Raw genomic sequence first — 20,299 nt, forward strand, 5'->3', positions numbered from 1 at the left:
CTATAATCATACAAAGATCCCAGATCAGTCATTAATGATTATAGCTTGAAGCAGCGATGGATGGTGGCAAACAGATCATTGAACCATCTATGATCTACCTCATGTTGCGTTGGAGTTGCTCCCAACTTTGACTGGACTACTCAATACGGGAATCTACTTTAAGCTAAAATTGTTTATTTATTGGGTTAATACTTTCAACACCATGGGTAATATCAATTTCATTATCATTATCTATCATAGGCTTAATTAATCTATCTAACTTATCAAATACCACATGGGTGGATTTCTTTATAACTAAGTTTTTTTATTGAAGATGTTATAGGCTTTACCTATTGAGGAATAACCTAAGAAAACTCTTTCATCTACCTCAGAATCAAACTTTCATAAATGTGATTTTCCATTCAAAAGCATAAGCCTTTGTAACAAAAAAGCATATAGATGGGATAAGTTTGGTGTCCTACCCATAAGTAGTTCGTAGGGTGTCTTATTCAAATTAGTCCTAATGTTCATCCGATTTAGCACGTAGCGGAAAGTATTTGCTACCTTTGCCCAAAAGTATAATGGTGGTGTATTTCTGCTAAAATTTCCCTAGTAGCCTTTAATAATATCACTCTTCCTTTTTAATATGCCATTAGGTTATGGGGTCCTATGGGAAAAAAATTATGATTAATCTCAAATTATTTACAAAATAATTCAAATCTTTCATTCTCAAACTCTCCACCATGGTCACTACAAATTAGAGAGATTAAACATCATAAACTCTTTTAAATTCAAGTGTAGAAGATTTTGAACTCATCAAATGACTCAATCTTATGTGCTAAGAATATAACCCAATTCAATCTAGAGTATTCATCTAAAATCACAAATCCATAGCTCTTACCAACTAAATTGGCTATACTAATAGGTCCAAATAGATTCATGTGTAGAATCTCTAGTGGTAATAATATCCTTAATAAAATGAAATGAAGACCTAGTTTTGTTTCCTAACTGACTGGCACCACGCATATGATCCTTAGAAAAATTTAGCTTAGAAATACCTCTGACTATATCCTTCTATGTAATCTTCCTAAGGATTTTCAAAATGTCATGGCATGGCCACCTATGCCATAGCTATAATTCATCCAAAATAATTTTCAAGCAACAATGATTATTAAAAATTAATGCAACCTAAATAAAGCATATAAATATTATTAATTCTTTTATCTTCTAAAATATTTTTTCCATTTAAAATAATTAAATATTTATTTGAAAAAAAAAATTCACATCAAAACCTTTGTGTCATAGTTGACTAATGCTAAGTAGATTGTGCTTTAACCCTTCTACTAAAAGTACATTTTCAATAACAAAGCCATTATTTTTATAGAATTCACCTAAACCTACCACTTCCCTATTGTTATATAACACAATACCAACTTAACTCTGCTCCTGGCCTCCAACATGATGAACTAGTTCATACCTCTTGTAATGTGCCTCAAGCAGCCATTTCCCAAGTATCACATGCTCTCACTTGACCACTTATAAGAAAATTTCTACAAATTCATTCAAAGGTTAGATTTGGGAATACAAGTGAGTTTGGTTCCAACATTATGCTTCCATGTATGAATGTTATGCATGGTATGATATGATGATAATACAATGGGCCTCAAAAATAGGTGTGTTCTAAAGTGTAAAGTGTAAGTGCATGTTATGTTTCATAGCATGCCATAAGAGTAACATCTAACCTAAGGAAATGAGTTTCACTAATCTATGTAGGGGTAATGCCTCTTCCTATGAATTTATGATGCATGATGTGTCCTAGGTTATGAACTTAATAAAGGTTTAGGATTATATGTACTATTTTTAGTACATTTATTTTCTTTATTAAGTATTTATTTGCACTCTTTTTAATACCTAATTCAACTAACGCTTATTTCTTTTTACTATCTAAATCTAATGCAAGTTTTTATAATTCCTTAAATGCTTCTTCTAACTCAGTATGCTCATCTTTCAAGGAATCATATGAATTTATCATTTTAATATATTTTTTGTTTAAATCTTCAAACTCATCTAAAAAATGATGCATGCTCCTTATCTTGTGAAGCATGTTCAATTTTATGGTTATAAGACTCTTTAATTAGCATGTCCTACTCCTTTTTCAAATAAAAAAATTTCCCTTTTTTAAATATGTGTATTATTTCTACATTTTCCTATATTAATCTTGAGTTTTCTTGAAAATTGAAAATATATCATTATAGGATAGCTCTCATACCTCTTCTTAATGAAAATTTTCATTAGCCATTAGGCATATATTTGTTACCCCCTCTGATTCCTATTATGAAGAGTTTGAGGCTGAGTCTGCCTAGAAAGCTTTTTACATTTTTGACTTTCTCTTTTTTGCATTTGGCTTATAATCACCTGTTTCCTTCAAAGGGTGGTTCTTAATATTATGGAATTAGACCATAAATATCTTGGCTTCCTACACTCATAGCAAATAATGTTAGTGGAAACTTTATTGAATTTACCTTATTTACCCTTCTTCCTTTCTTAATGGTGCCTCTTTTTTGCTTTAGGAAGATTTGAAATTGTTGATTCATTAAAGCTATATCATCATTCTCATTAGCACAAGAGCTATTACTATCTGTGTCAACATCCTTCAGTGTCATGGCTTTCTCTTCTTTCTTGTCACCTGCATCAAAAATTCTTTAGCTCACATTTTACTCGTAAGAAATGAGAGAGTTAAATAAATTATCAATATAATATATGTTTAAATCTTTAGATTCAAAAATAGATGTGACTTTTGTATTAAATGAGTCAATTCAGCAACATAAAATCTTATTAACTTTCTCGGAATTGGAGAGTTTTCTTCCTGAAGTAATAAATAAAGTTACTATTTTGGTAAACCTAGTGTTCATGTCATATATAATTTCACTAAGTTTCATGAGAAGAATTTTATATTCTTATAATAATAGATTTAAGCAATATTATTTGACTTCATTTGTACTTTCATATGTGATGCAAAGTCTATCCCAAATTAATTTACCAATGGGCTAAGTAGAAACTCTCATATAGTATTTAGATTTAAGTGCACAATAAAATAATTTAAATACTTTGCATTCAGTTTTGCTAAATCTCTATCTTCCATGATCCATTCAGTAAATGGAATATCTATTTCAATAACATTAAAAATATGAGAAGGAATAAAGTAACAAGCTTATATTGTGTGCCACATTCTAAAATCAATTGATTGTAAAGAGGTGTTAGCAAACAAATTTTGTAAAAGTCAAAAGGAATATTATCAAAAAGTGATGGAGGTTATTGAATAACCCTCAATAGAATTCATGCTTCTAAAGTATGTCATATGACCTATCTTAGTGTTTTTAATTCATAAATTAAGAGATCCTGCTTTTATACGAATTGAAAGTTTAAAGGATGGTTGTGAAACTACATAAACTACTAAATGGAACATCAAGAGGGGAGTGAATTGGTGTTTTACAAATCTTTTTCAAAAATATTTTTGAAATTAAAACTAATTTCCCAAACTTAAAATTAAAATTATATTTTTCAATGTGAAAGTGAATAAAGAAATAAAAACTTTTTTTTATCTTTTGTTTTATAAGAAAAAAATAATAACACTTATTTTGTTAATTTTTATTTTCCTTATTTTTTTCTTTTTCAACCAAGAAATAAAGACAATCAACCCAATATCTTGTATCATAATAATCACTAATAAAAACCAAATTACAGAAGATATATATATATATATATATATGCAAAAAGAAAAGCATTAAAAGTAAAGTGCAAAAAGTAAAGGAGTCAATACATCATAATTTATAATGGTTTGATCAACTTGACCTACGTCCACTCCTTAGAGTCCTCCTCTCGGGTAATTTACTAAACACTTTTGGGACTATCATTTAGGCCCCTTCGATGGTAGAGAAGCTCTTACAAAATCACTTTCACTCTTGGTACGACTAAGAACAAAATCCTTTTAACCCTCCTAGTGAGGTAGAGAACTATGAATCCCTTTCACCTTCTTGGTGAAGCAGAGTAGCTTGAATTACTTTCACCCTCCTTGTGAGTTAGAGTAGCCTAAATCCCTTTCACACTCTTGGTGAGGTAGTGTAGCTTGAATCCCTTTCACCTTCCCTAGTGTGGCAAAGTAGCTGGGACCATCAAAAAGTTGTCCTTAAAAAAAACTTTGACACATGGAGGAATAAAGTGGATGTTGACTAAAGCATCCATCATACTCTCTTACACATAGAATCCTCTCCTCCCTCTCTCAAAACTTCACTGCTCTCCCCCCTACTCAAATGTCTCTCTCTTTAAACCCTTGCTTATAGAGGTCACACACCCACAAACTACCAAAAGACACTTATAAAGTCAAATAAAAAAGTTTTATATTGGGCATGCAAAACTTCAATTTTTTTAATTATGATGATATTATTCAAATAGTATGATAGGTACATCATACAATATGATTAGTATAATAGCATCAAAGATTTCTAGTGTGATTATAAATTATATAATACAATTAGTTCAAATCAGTAATCGGATCATACAGGATGAACCAAAATTCATCCATATTTTTATCAGGTTATTCGTATAGTACAATCTATAATGGAACTAGACAAACCAAATTTCATGCAGACTTCTTATGTAACTCATATAGTATAATCTATAATTATACAATATAATCTATAATTAATTTAGATCCAAGTTGATTTCTTAATTAATGACCCAAATAGGAAATAATTTAAAATATTATATAGTATGAAAGACTTTGTATAGTAAGAATAGTTCGAATTTGAAATTTGAAATTTGAAATTATCCTATTTAAGTAAGTTAGATTTGCTAGTGGGATTTCTGGTTATAGCTGATTGTTCAATATGATGTGGAGTTCATACTATATGAATAGTTATAACTTAAATTTAATTTTTTACTTACTGTAAAAAATTTAATTAATTTCAATTTCAAATGATCGTATTGTATAATTTTATAAAAAATTTAAAATATCTTATTTTTACTCCTCCTATATCTGTGTGCACAATTAACCTATAGTGTCTCAAGAAATAGTAAAAGTATACACTGTTCAATACATAATTTAACTCACACGCTAACAATATATAGTCTTGAGCCTAAATCATGGGTATTTCTTTATTTGTATTATTACATATGAAGTTAGTAGTGCACAAAACAAATATCCATTGTAATATGAAGGAATAAATAGATAATCATCTAATAACATTTGAAATAATGAAATTTCAAGCTTGGGCTCCAAGATTACAACAACACCTCTTTGTTCTACAAAGTTATAGGGCTTCTTATGTAACACTATTATGTAAAAATTATGTTATTATTTATTGTATAAAATTCTAGTGAAAATGTTTATTTTAATTCATGTTATGAAGGAAAATTATATGAAAAATCAAAGAAATTATATAGTTTATACTGGTGCCACGGCGACTCAAACAACCACGTCACAACACCTTCAACACCACTACACCATAATAGAACACTGCTTCACTCAGTGTTCTATCCTTTTTCCCTTTCATTCAGTGTTAAAGTGTCATATCATCAAGCATTGTAGCATTAGAAGCACCGTAGTGCCACATTTGGAACTTCGCTGCTCCTTAAGTTCTAACATTTTATAAGGAGACCAACAACTAAGTGCTGGTTCCTAGAGCGGCTAAATCCAAATCACCTTACCTAGCTCCACAGCGATTGAAATTTGTCAACATTATGGCACTGAGGTATCATCGTCGTTCCAAATCACCTTTAGCACCACAACTTGGAAGTTAGATTAGTTCACTATTGAAGCATCACATCTATTTAGCCTAGCACCATGGAAAAAACTAAACATAGTGTTAATGTACTAATTCATTATTGTAATGTCATGTCATAACCATTTTGAGCACCATGATGCCAAACTCAATTTATGTATACTAAGTATAAATAGTTTTCTTTTTTATTTTGTTGTGGGCTAGTCAATTATTGGTCATCATTTCTCTAATAGTAAAGGAGTGGGTGTTTGTAGTGGAGTGTTAATGTGCTTAAGATAATTCAATCCAAGAAGTATTCATTATTTAATTGATTGCAAAGCACCATCAGGTGGTATTTTCTCCACCTAAACTCTTGTAACTTTTAATGAAATTGTAATGGAATATGTTTTGAGGAAAATCATTTCTAAGTCTAGTTAATTATCCTATTTTGGGCTTACGATTTGAATAAAAGATGTTTTTCCTTTAGTGGATTATATTTCATGGACTATTTTATTTTTATTTTCAATCTCTCCAACACTTAATTTAATTCATGCAATGGCCATGTTTGAAGTTAAAACCTAGTTTGATTCATTGCCTTAACAGAGATATGATGGAATAAAGAGGATGATTGGAATAGAAAACTTTCACACCTAGATTTGAGATAAATAGGTTGCTAGGTCTACATAGATAAAATCATTGTAGTGAGGTGAAAGCCTTACTTTACACCCTTATAAGGTCAACATATATCTAAAGGTATATATGCTTTGGTTCACAACAAATCTTAATTTATATCTTCATTATTCGGAAGTAGATCATAGAGCACAACCTTCTTTTTCATTCAGAATGATAACTTTGATGCTTAAGTAGACAATGCTAGAGGTACTAATTGGATACATATTTTTTCCTTGGAATCCATACTCTTCTCATTTAATTTATTACTTGATCGACATGTGCAGTTAAAGAGTAACACATATGCTACTACCATCAAGTTTTTAGTGTCATTGCTAGAAAAATATTTTGTATCGTTTTTTATTTTCTATGTTATAAAAAAATGTTAGAAAATTTTAATCCTACCTTTATTTCTATATTTATTTTTTTTGGCTGGCATTATTACCTTTTATTTTTTTCATTTCTATTAGTGTTTTAAATTTTTTATGAATTTACTTTTGACTGCATTGCATCATACCTATTATGTGTTGTGATTGTGCATGTGTAGTAGAGTTAGTAAGAGACATCTTAAAAATAGAAAGGAACCTTACAAAAATTTAAAAAGACTATAAGTTATGGCTAAATCAAATTTGTATGAGTACCAACTGTGTCATATTAGAGAGTATGTCAATCCATTATTAGAGGGAATTCACCAAAGTAGCAATAGACCAATCATTCAAGCTATTAATTTTGAACTAAAACATAATATAATCCAAATGGTCTGGAATTTATAGTTTGTGGGAACTCTTATCATGAATCTCAACTTATATGAAATTAATTTCTTGGAGATCCACATAACTTTCATGTATAATGTAGGCTCTGATGGTGGCATTGGACATTTTTTGTTTCCTTTTACTCTAAGGGACAAATAAAAGATGAGGATGAATTTCTTATCGAAGACTCTATAACCACCTAGAATGAGTTATACCAGTAATTTTTAGAAAAATACTTCTCACTTTCAAAAATAGTCAAGCTTAGGAAGGATATTACCTCATTTTTCCAATTGGATGGAGAGTCAATTTATGAAAGATGGAAACAATTTAATGAGATGCTTAGGAAGTACCCTCACCATGATTTGCCTGATTAGTTTATCATTTAGACTTTATCTAATAGACTCGTAGATCCCTCAGATGCACAATTGAGATAGCAGCTAGAGGAACTTTGATATCTAAACTTTATGAAGAGGCTTAAGCTTTTATAGAGGAAATAATAAAAAAATAACTTCTAGTGCCCATCTAATAGGGTGAATCTTAAAATAATAGCCATTGTATATGAGTCTCATGTTCTTTTTAGTTTAACTACTGAACTAGCAGTCATGTCTAAGAAATTGGATAGTCTTGGTGTTAGTAAAGCCTTAGGATCACATATACCTTTGGATAATTTTTTTTTAATTCTATTAGTGATCCTACTAATCACGTGGTAGAGAATGTGAATGTAATTGAAAGACAAAATAGCCTATATTCTAATAAATATAATTCAGGTTAGAAAAACCATCCAAGTTTTAGTTAGAGTAATAATAAGTGGAATGAAAATCAATCCAATCTTGTAGGGCCTTGGAATAACCTTCAAAATTGTGTAGTTAACCCTAGAACTTCTTATCCCCTAGTTTTTTATTTCAAATATTTAATTTAAAGATAGAAAAAAAAAACTTTGGAGGATTTAATGCTTCAGATAAGTAATTGATTGTAGAGTCAAGCTATTGCTAGTAGAAATATTAAGATTCAAATAGTTTGGTTTTTTAGTGTAATTAATAATAAATCCCATGATTTTTAACCCAAAACTAATAAAAACAATTTTATGGGGCATTATAAAATCTTTCATTTAAGAAGTCGAAAGGAGTTAAGGGACCCTCACAAGGCTGAAGATCAAACTAAATAGGAAAGTGTGGTAAGAGAGCCCTTAATGATTGACCCACCTAAAGAGCATCTTGAACTAGTTCAGGAAGTTGAAAACTATATTTGGAAGGTTATAGAGTGACCACCAATATAATTTTCCAGAAGATTGATTAAGCAAAATTTTTATAAGCAATTCTCAAGATTTTTGTAGGTATTTAAGAAATTAACAATCATCATACCCCTCTCAGAAGTTTTAGAGTAGATGCCCATCTATGCTAAATTTATAAAATAAATGCTTAATAAGAGGAGAAAACTTGGGGAATTTGAGATTATAGCATTGGTTGCGGAGTGGCGTGCTATCATATAGAAGAAACTCCCTGAAAAGTGAAATGATACTTGTAGTTTTACCATTTCAATAACTATTGGGGACAAATTTTGTTGAAGAGCATTATATTACTTAGGAGAAAATTTTAACCTTATGCCCTTATCCATTTTTAGAAGTTTAGGAGAGGACCATCCCACCACAGTCACCCTTCAGCTTACTAATTAATCATTTACCTATCCTAAGGGGGTGGTAAAGGATATTCTTGTTAAGATAGATAAGTTTATCTTCCTTATAGATTTCATTATCTTAGATAAGGAGGAGGATATGGAGATACCCACTATTCTAGGGAGACCTTTGTTGTGACTCGAGCTCTTGAGTTTTATATTTTTGATAATAACAAACATCTTTATATCTCATAGTATTTTTCATTTTATATTTATTTGTATGTATACTAACATTTCAGAAACACCATGCAACATCCAACAAAGAATTAGAGCTCAAGATTAGGTTGAATAAGGTTATGCTAGAAAGGGTATGCATGTAATATTCATTAATTTAATTTTAATTTTTGGAGTCAAGTCCTATAAAGGTGTTTGCTAGCTTGATGCCCATGCTCATTCATACTCAGGGGAGTGAGATCTAATCAAAATAAGAAGTTTAAGTTTTGAACTAATCGTACTGGATGATTTCAATCATCTAGGACAATCAGCTCATTAAACTAATCATACTGAATGATTTTGGATTATCCAGGACGATCCTTTATAATCTTAGAAAAAAGCCGCCAATGTTAATTTAGGCAAGAATTTAAGATTCATTTTTTGTTCTAATGGTCCCGAATGATCTATATCTTCCTGGATGATTAATACCAATCATGTCTAAATTGATCATGTAATTAGGGGACAAATTATAGTTAAAATTTTCAATTTGATCATCCTGGATGATCTGTATATCATCCTTAATAATGTTTGCCGGCATATTTGATTTTTCTAAATTGTCTAAGATGAAATACTATAATTTTTCTTCTAATCGTCCAGGACGATCTACAATATTGTTCTGGAAGATCTGTACAAATTTGAACTGAATGTCCAGGGCTATCCTAATATAATCTAGGACTATCAGGTCAAATTATGCACATTATACTAGACGATCATGCGATCGTCCAGGATGATTTTTGGCTTCAGAATTGAGTTTTTATGGTTTTCTAAGACCTTTTTGTAAGCACATTATACTGGGCAATCCTGCGATCGTCCTGGATAATTTTTGCTGCCAAGATTAATTTTTAAGGTTTTTCAAAGCCCGCTATTTAATCATTGTCAAGGCACTTGGTAAGTGTCTTTGGCGGCCATTGAAGCTTCGTTCTTTTGGAGAAAACTTGAAGAGAGAATTTGAAAGGGAGAGAGGAAAGGGTAGAGTTTGAGAGAGGGAGAAGATCCTTAGAGGGGGTTTCAAGGGAGTGTGGAGGGGATTTCATATAGTTACTCTGACAAGATTATACCTTAGTACCATCGGATTGAAGGTTCATCTTGAGGGAAGTTTTGGGAAGAAAAAGATCTCTTTGGTGTCATATGACCCGGCTCCTTCGCCGCATCGGGAAAGGTAGAAGTGATTTTGTAAGGGCTTCTTTTCCTAGCTATGGAGGCTAAATGAGAGTCACTAAAAATTTAGTGCAATACTCAAAGGGTGCCTCTGAGGAGTGGACGTAGGTCAAGTTGGATCGAACCACTATAAATCTGGTGTGTTCTTTTCTTTATTATTTTCACACTTTATTTTTATTACGATTAACTGCTTGGGTGAAGTCTATTAATCTTTGTATTATTGATTTATTTTGTTTATGCTACAAGATATAAAAAGATTTTTCTTTTAGTTAAAGAAGATTTAAATATCAAATTCAACCCCCCCCCCCCCCCCCCCCCCCCCCACCCCCCCCCACCCACCTTCTTGGTTAGTCTCAGGATTAGTTCATAAGAGATTAACACCCCTAACGAACTTTCAACCTTTCCTAGCAATGGGAAAAGCTATAATAGATGTCCATAAAGGGGAGCTTACCATGAGAGTATAGGACCAGGAAGTTACTATAGATGTAGTTAAGCCTATAAAGTTCCCAACTGGTAGAAATAAGGATTGTTATCAAGTTAATATGAAAGAATTTATTATTAAGGATTGTAAGAAAGATCTTTTAATAAACAGAACTTTGGATTAATCTTGGAGTGAGGTTAAGAATTATTAGGGGAAAGAAGAATCAACATATTTCAATAGTGAAACTTATATGATGTTTAAGGAGAGATACGAGACTTTGGATACCTCTTCTTTGGGTAGAGCTTTATGACCATCTATTGATGAAGCATCTATTATAAAACTTAATGCATTTCCTAGTCCTCTTAACTATGCTTTTTTTGGTAACAACTTAACTTTTCCTATAATTATTTTTACTAGTTCAAAGGAAGATCAAGAGGGCAAGTTGATTAAGATTATAAGTGATTATAAAAAAGATTTTTGATGGGCCATAATCAATATTAAAGAAATTAGCTGATATTTGTGTTTGCATAAGATTTTGATGGAGGAGAATTCATTACCAAAAGTTCATCCCCCAAGATGTTTGAGCCCATCAATGATGGAAGTAGTTAAAAATAAGAAACTTAAATGATTAGATATAAAATTTTCTATCCCATTTCTGATAGTTCTTTGGTGAGTTCTATTCATTGTGTCCCTAAGAAGGGTAGCTTGACAATAGTGTTCAATAAGGATAATGAGTTTATTTCAACTAAGATAGTAACTGGGTGGAGAATTTGTATAGATTATAGAAAGATGAATAAACTATTATGAAATATCATTTCCCCTTCCTATCCATAAATTAAATGTTAGATAGGTTGGTAGGTCATCCTTAATAATATTTTTAGGATGGCTATCCAAGGTACCACCAGATTCATATCACATCTGAGTACTAGGATAAGGCCACCTTTAGAACTCCCTATGAGACATTTTATCTTATAAGGAAGTCTTTTAGAATATATAATGCTCCAACAACATTTTAGCATTGTATGATGTCTATTTATTCAAATTTAATAGAGTAGGGCATTGAGATATTTATCGATGACTATTTTATATTTAGAACTACCTTTGATTCTTACCTTTATCATTTGACTTGTGTGCTTAAAAGATGTGTAGAAACCAATCTAATTCTTAATTGAGAAAAGTGTCAATTTATGATGGCTTAAGGAATAATGCTAGGTCATAAGATTTTAGAGAATGTGCTAGAGGTGGATAAGTTTTAGATAATTTTCCACAACTTACTTCAGTAAAAGGGATTAAGATTTTTCTAGGACATGTTTGACTTTATAGGAGATTTATCAAGAAATTATCCAAAATTTCAAAACCCTTATGTCGCTTATTAGAATTAACCTATGATTTATGTTTGATAATTCATATCAGAAAACCTTTAAAATAGTGAAATATCATTTAATCACTGCACCAATTATTATTGCACCTACTAGGTCTTTACATTTTAAATTAATGTATGATGCAAATGATTATGTTGTATGTGTTATTTTATCACTAAGGAAAGTCAAAAGGTTTCATGTTATATTTTATGCTAATCAAGGTTTAAATGCTGCCTAATGTAATTATAATCATACATAAATGAACTATTAGATATTATCTTTTTCAGTGATAAATTTAGGTCATATTTGATTGGAATTAAGCTTTTAGTTTATACAGATCATTCTATAAACAAATATATTATGACAAAAAATGATAATCCTAAATTGATGAGGTGGATAATTTTGCTATAAGAATTTGTTACAAAAATCTTAAATAAGAAAGGTACCAAAAACCAAGTTTCGGGTCATCTTTCAAGACTTGAACTTGAAAAATCTATATATTATGAAAAAAACATTAGTGCTTTTTTCCTTGATGAATACTTGTTTTCCTTGCAGTTGAGTAGATTGCCTTTGTATGCTTATATTATATATTTTATTGTAACTGGTGTTATTCATTTTGATTTATGAACTACTCAAAATTGCAAATTTCTATTAGATGCCAAAATTTTCATTTGGGATGAGACATATCTCTTTAAAAAATATAATGATCAAATCTTTAGGAGATGTGCCCCTAAGGAAGAAATAGAATCTATAATTAGAAAATGCCATGATTCACATTATGGAGAGTATTTTGGAGGATTTAGAAGTGTTCCTAAAATTCTTGAATTAGGATTTTATTGGCCTGCCCTATTTAAGGGATTTTTATTTGGTCCGGTGCAAGGACCTAGAGGAAGGTTCGGTTTTGCCTAAAAAAGTGCAAATACCGAGTTTTTTGAAAAAATACCGAGTTTTTTGAAAAAATACCGAGTTTTTTGAAAAATACCGAACCTTCCTCTGCATCCAGTGAAAGGACCTAATAATTGCTCCTATTTAAGGATGTTAATGCTTATGTTAGGGAATGTGGTCAATGTTACAAAGTAACTAATACTTCTAGAAGAAATGAAATGCCTTTAAATTATATGTTGCAAAATGAATTATTTGATGTTTATGGACTTGACTTTATGGGTCCATTTGTGAAATCCTATGGATGACAATATATCTTGATTGTTGTTGATTATGTTTTTAAATAGATTGAAAGAATTGTAACATCCAAAATTGATGTTCATGTAGTAGTTAAAGTTTTAAAGAAAAAATATTTTTTAAGATTTGGAATGCCTAGAGTTTTGATTAGTCATGGGGGAGACACTTCTATAATAGAATAGTGGATGCATTGATTATTAAATTTGGAATTCAACCAAGGATTACAATAGCTAATCTTCCTCAAACTAGTAGCCAAGCTGAAATTAGTATTAGGGAGCTAGGTTAAGAGAATTCTTAAAAGACTATAAATTCAAATATAAAAGATCACGCTCTAAAATAAGATAGAATATTATGGGCTTATATGATTGCTTTTATGACCCCAGTTCGTATGTCTCTCTATCATTTAGTTTTTGGAAAAGGTTGCCACTTACCATTGGAATTAGAACACAGAGCTTATGTGGTGGTAAAAGAATTAAATTTCAATCTTAAAAAAGCTATAGAAAAGAGGTTAATATAGTTGAATGGTTTAGAAGAGATTAGAATTAAAGTTTATGAAAATGTTAAAATATACTAGGAGCAAATGAAAAGATAGTATGATTATAAGCTTATTAAGAAAGAATTCCCCACTGGAATAAAGTTTTTTTTATTTAATTATAGATTAAAATAATTTTCTAAAAAATTTAAGTCTAGGTGGTCGGGACCCTTCACTGTAGCTAGGTGTTTCCTTTTGGAGCTATAAATATTGAGGATATTAAGATCTCCCGAATATTTAATGTTAATGGCCAATGGTTAAAACCCTATCTTGGAGGGGACATTGATCATCTAAGGAATGTTATCAAGTTGGCTTATCCTAAATAAATTTTTTTGGCACTACCTGGATGAAGACTTAAAACTTAATGTTGCTTGGGAGGCACCCCAAAGGTGTTATATATACTTCATTTATATCCTTCTATGTTCATGCATTTACTATCTTTTACAGTATTGACTTGTGTATATTTAATTTACCATTCACTACATGATTAAATATTGACTGGTCCTCATTTTAATTCAAATGCACCTTGATATTAATTCAACTTGCATTAAATTTATAGATTAAAAATAATTAGAAATAAGAAAATTATAGCACTATAGGTGCTTAGTTGAATGGTCAAAGGATAAAAATTGAGAATTGGAGAAATCTTAACAGCAAATAATAAAATAATCAAAATTAATGCTTCATCCTAAAATTGAAAAATACAACACACAAAGAACTTACTACTATTTATAGATAGATTAACTAAGTTTGAAAAAGGTAATACTCAGAATAATTTTTTCAAATCTTTATAAACTAAAGTGTTGCATAATGGAGCTTATAACAAACCTTACATTAAGTTAAAGCTTTGTTAAGATATTCATCATTACTAAGGTACTCTAAAAAGTAAAAAATAAAAGAGAACGAGAAGAAAAAGAGAAATAAAATAAAAAAGTGAGTTGTGGAACATAAAAAATTGGTAACATATAAAGCTTATTCTCAAAAGAACCTAATGCAAAAATTAAAACAATACATTTTGATAACATAATTCATAAATTATAAATCATCTAGTCTAATCAAGTGGTCAAAATTGGTACATACACCTATAGTAAATGAGCTTAATATGAATATTATTAAAAAAGATTAATTGAGATGTTTGATAATGATTGTTGTAATTGAAATTGCCAATCTCTGATTCATTTTAATTAACATCAAATTAGTGAAGTGTTTTCTTATATTTTAATCATTTTGAGCTTGCAATTTTATTAGGAAGAATGAATTAATCAAAGTACAATCACATTACTTGAGGAGAAACAATAACTTAAATTGGAAGAATTTTGTTAAGTATAAATTGTGTTACTAATTATTGTACAAATATCTAGTTAAAAGGAGTGTCTTAGTTGATGCTGTGCAAGAAAAATCTCGAGTAAAAGCCAAGAAATTGTAAAGTCGATACCAATTCATTGGTGCCCTGGACAAACACACCGCAATACCTTCAATGCCCCAGCAGCATAATAGGCACCATTATGCTCAACATTCTATCATTTTGCAATTTCATTCAAGACTGCAGTTTCATATCATCAAGCACCAAAATATTTTGAAGCACCTCAGTGCTACCTTTTAACACCATTGCATCTTGAGTTATATCATTTTTCAAAGAGAAAAATTCCTCGGCTCTGATTCTTGGAATGCCACAGTGCCAAATTGCCTAACTCAGCGCCACAATGCATGAACTTTGTCAATATTATAGTGTTTAGGTATCATCGAGGTACATGTTCATTACTGTAACATCACATTTGATAGACCCTAAGTTATTTTATGTGTATTAAGTATAAATAATTTTCTTTTTATTTTATTAAGGACTAGTCGGTTGATGATCATCTTTTATTTGTCCAAAATAGTAAAGGAGTGGAAGTTTGGAGAGGAAAGTGAATTTTCTTAAGGGAATTCAATCCAAGAAGCATGAGTTGTTGGAATTCATTGTAAAACATTGTCCTATATATAATTTTCCCACCTAAAGTCTTGTAACTTTGTATGATGTTTATAATGGGATATGTTTTGAGAGAAATTATTTTTATGGCTAGTTAATTATCATATTTTAGGCTTATCTCTCTCTCTCTCTCTCTCTCTCTCTCTCTCTCTCTCTCTCTCTCTCTCCCCCACACACACTTCTCTCCCCTTTCATTCTGGCAAGGTATACATTATGGGGGAAGACTAGGAGAAAGGTTTAAGTGAAATGAATTTAGATGTTTTATTATTTTAAAAATAACTATTTTGAGTTATTATCATGGATCTTGCTTTCCCAACATATCAGTGCTTCTAGGGAATATTCCAAGTTCCCCTGGAATGTTCTCATATGAGATCCGATGTCTCAAAGCTCACTCAAAACCTAATTTTTTGCCAAAAAAAAAAAATTTGAGAGCTCGGCTTAGGGGCACTGCCAACCATGGTGCAATAGTGTTTGTAGAGATATTTTAAATATGGAACCTGGGTAATTACATGTTATCTCCCATATATACTTTCCCTATATCACCTTAAGGGTAGTTCTTATAGACCTCCTTATTTGGGATTGCATGAAATAAAGCACCTATATCTAAAACCAAAGATTAATAATTATCCAGAGACAAAATTAGATAATTACTATAAATTATATATATATATATATATTTAATAAGGATCTTTTAACTTGACATCGACTACTAGCTTTCATTGGAATAGTCTAGGCTATCTTTAAGTGGCCCTTCTTTCCAAAGTTTCAGCTCATAACTTTAAGTTGACTTGAAGTAGATTTTCCTCTCCAAGATTTAGAGATCTTCCTCTTCTTATATTTTTGTTTGAGTTCTTTCTAGTTTTAATATTCATAATAATATTAAAAGATTCACCATTCACCTTCCTATAAACATCTTCATTCAGTACTAACCCAACAAATATACTCAAAGTTTAACTTTGAACTCCCTAAATAATTACTTGTAGCAGTAACTATCCCATCCCAACTTTCTGACAATAAAGATAATAGAAGTAAAGCTCTCATCTCGTTATCAAACTTGATGCCAATAGAGCATAACTCACTCATCACAATATTCAAATTATTCAAATGTTCTACCATTGAACTATTGTCTACTATCTTCATATTGAATAATTTCTTCAACAAGAAATCTTTGTTTGAGATCGAAGACTTCTTAAATATGGTGCAACTATTCGATTGAATATAGTCTTCTTATTAATAATGTAGGAAGCGACATATGAGAAAAGCAAAAGTTAAATCAAAATAGCTGGTGTTTTCATATCAAGTACCTCCAATTCCTCCATAGTCATCGATTTGGATTCTTTTATATTTCATCCAATAGCAAATACAATTTCTTTAGCTTGCATCTTCCAAAAAGTGAAGTTCAAACCATTAAACTTATCAATCTTGTATCTAGTTCGGTCAGTCATTATTCCAACTCGAACGTAAGAATGTGGCTTTGATACAAATACTTGGCAAATAAAATCACTCAACAAAACAAATAAGAAAAATTAAAGTTCAGTGAAGAAGAAAGAACACTATTGTTTAAAGTGGAAAAATCCAAAAAAGGAAAAATAAAAAAAACTAGGAGCCACACCACTTTAAGAAACCCAACATGAAAATTGGGAGAAATAATACAATTTCAATGACTAGCAACACAATGAAGCTGAGGTTTGGAGCTTCATAATGCTACACTCTTTGTGTCTAGTCTGATTGGCAACATCATGACATTGGCGGTTTGAGCACCGTAATGCTCAACTACTTTTCTCCCTGAAGCGTTGCAACGCTCCAACATGTAAAATCATAATGTTGTATAGTTGTACTGATAGAAAAAAAAAAAATTGAGGGCTTTTCCCTTAAACCCCCGACTAAGGGGATGTGACCCCTCTGCAACTCCTATCAAGTTCCTCGTCAAGCTCAGCTTATGGAATAGATATTCGAGTCAACAGTATAACATATTTGATTGATACAATGAGATTTCATGCAAAACTAACAAGAATGGAAAAAATTCTTAAGGAGATCCAAAAATATATATAGATTAGAAAATCTTTAAAGGCCTTATTATTGAAAGGATAGCTGAAAGCAGCTTTAAGTTCCTTCTGAGGAAAACCTCCAAAGGAAGTATGGGTAGATTTAGCAAGGGATCCCCGGGGCCATGGGTCCCATTGCCTGTTCCACTTATATCTAATTAAGGCTTATTTATGGCCCTTTAATTACTGACTAATGCAAATTAATACCCAAGTTTCTTTTAGCTCTTCCAAAGGGTGTCTATTCTTTCACGCGTACAGACTGAATGCACTATTTCACTGTTGTTGTAATATCTAATGCAAAAATCAAAAAAATATTTATAAAGTTTTATTACATAATCTATATTATTTTATTTTGGAACCATATCACATGTGGAACCTCTTTTAGCATAGGCTGCATAGCTATGGAAAAAAAAAACATTAGTATTGATGTGTTAATCGTAGAATTATGAACTATAATTGTTATATTGTAGCCAAGCATCTGAGCTTTTTTCCAAGATTTTGTGCATCTTCGAACTACTGATTTTGTCCATGTTTGATAACTTATTTTTCTATTTTTATAACGTCATCCCACTCCAGTTCCTCGTGTTTTATCTCTGTAAAATTTCATAAATTTTAACTTCTAGTTACTTTCATTGGATAAAATAATTCAAGGATTCCATTTATCAATTGTTTTAACTTTTTGTTGTAATGTCTCACCGAAACAATGCATCTAAATTATGAGTATTAAATATTTAGTGTGAGAGAGAGAGAGAGAGAATAGCTTATTTCAAATGTTCTATTCTTTATTAATGAATGTTTGAGCGGTCATTAGATCAACTGAAAATTTTATCAACTCTTTGAAAAAATTTCATTAATAAGATGCCTATAAAGAATAGAAACATTTCTTTTGAATATTCAGTGTGGCATTACAAAGTGCATGTATCCATATTTGTTATCATGATTCATTATTTCAATGGCATCTACAATAAAAAACCTCAACTATGAAGGCCATGAACGGCATCTACCATACAAAACCTCAGCTATGCAGAAGGCCTCGAACTTTTAACAGACAAAAAAATGATGAGAGGCCTTCCTTGCATAAGCCAAACAATCAAACATACGATGGATTTTTACTAAAAAAAACCTAACAAAAGCCTTTTAAAAGAGTCAATTTCAAGTCCAAAAGCCATTAATTTGAGCTCTAACTTTAGAAAAAAAATGACATACAGAATTTTCGTCATTAAACAATTTTGTAGAAGCGGTTCTCTTTCAAATTGATACTTTCCTATCATATTTTTATGTACTTTACAATGAATAGTAGTACAAATTTATTTATTTTCTTATCGTCTCCTTAATCTACTATTCTTAAAAATTATCATAATTATTATTAGCACATCTGCTTCACTTGCTGCTAATCAGTTCATTTAACTTCTTAATGTCCCTGCAGAACTCCGGTGCTAGAACAGACCAAGGCTTGGTTTAGGATGACTTTCTTACTATTTTTTAAAACAATTTTTTAATAAAAAATTATTTTTTGTTCTAATAAGTTATTTAAAAAAACGTCCCAAATGAAGCCTAATACTATGGAGCATGTGCCTCATGGCCTTACAAAATACTTCAAATAAATACTTAATTCTTAATTAGATTGCCAATAAGATGATGATTATGAGAGTTGCATTAATGTTATACAATGCCTAATTGCTTCTTATTCTATAGGCGAAGATTGAACAAACATTGCAATTCACTTATCGACGGTGACAAATCTTAAATTTTTGTCTTAAATCCACACAAAATTAAAGTCTTGCTTGGGGCACAGGAACCTCATCCTCTTCCTTACTCTGTCGGTTGGTATATTAAGACATCCTACAGATCTGTGTGATTTTTTACTTACGAGCATCATTGAAATTCTTTTAGATCGAATTTAGTTATATGACTTTGCAACTATTTGAGATAATTTTTTTACTATTTTGTATTTTTCTGATAGCAATCGTAATTTTATTTTGCTACTATTTTTTAAAATATTTCCCAGAGTAATTCTCCTTCTAGTTCACAGATATGATCAACATCTAAAAGCAATGCTTCAACAGCTTCTCTAACCTTTCTCATATTGGTGTTAACACCACAAATTCGTACCAATTAGCAAAAAACTCCGAAATCCTAGCTTTGTTATACTCTTACTAAATTTTATCTCAATCTGAGACCTCCTGCACTGCAAATATGTGTTGTATTTAATAAGATTCTAAGTAGAACTTATAAATATCCACATCATAAATTTAAGACAGCATATTTTTAAAAGGTAGAACGAATTTATTGATAATTTCTCGCATAACATACCATTTGTTTAAATAATCAATCAGACGATCTTAATAGCTTATCGGTAAGGCAGCCAAAAGATTAATAAAAGAAGGATAAAAAGGATTACAATAAGACAAACATAATTATTCCGAGGGAGCTAATCACATTTTCATAGGTTAAGAAAAACAAAGAGACCAAGTTGGCCATGCAAATTCTACATATTCAATTGGCATCACTCAACTGCTTAATGCCACCCACCTCCTGCCCCTCCACCGCCACCGCCGCCACCTGCACCTCCTCCAAAAGCCCCACCAGCC

The 20,299-nt window shown here is 30.8% G+C and overlaps 1 protein-coding gene across 1 annotated transcript in view; it reads right to left on the reverse strand.

The window, feature by feature from the left end:
* Positions 1-2,431: 2,431 nt before the first annotated feature.
* LOC110115571 (glycine-rich protein 5-like) overlaps positions 2,432-20,299 on the reverse strand; it is an 18,554-nt gene continuing 686 nt past the window's right edge. Inside the window, exons 2-3 of the mRNA XM_020848835.1 lie at positions 2,502-2,665; positions 2,432-2,455 (exon numbers count right to left, since the gene is read on the reverse strand). Of these exons, the coding sequence (XP_020704494.1) occupies positions 2,432-2,455; positions 2,502-2,665 (188 nt within the window). The remainder of the gene's footprint in view (positions 2,456-2,501; positions 2,666-20,299) is intronic.

Source organism: Dendrobium catenatum, unplaced genomic scaffold, assembly GCF_001605985.2.
Source record: "Dendrobium catenatum unplaced genomic scaffold, ASM160598v2 fragScaff_scaffold_1557, whole genome shotgun sequence".
NCBI classification, from domain to species: domain Eukaryota; kingdom Viridiplantae; phylum Streptophyta; class Magnoliopsida; order Asparagales; family Orchidaceae; genus Dendrobium; species Dendrobium catenatum.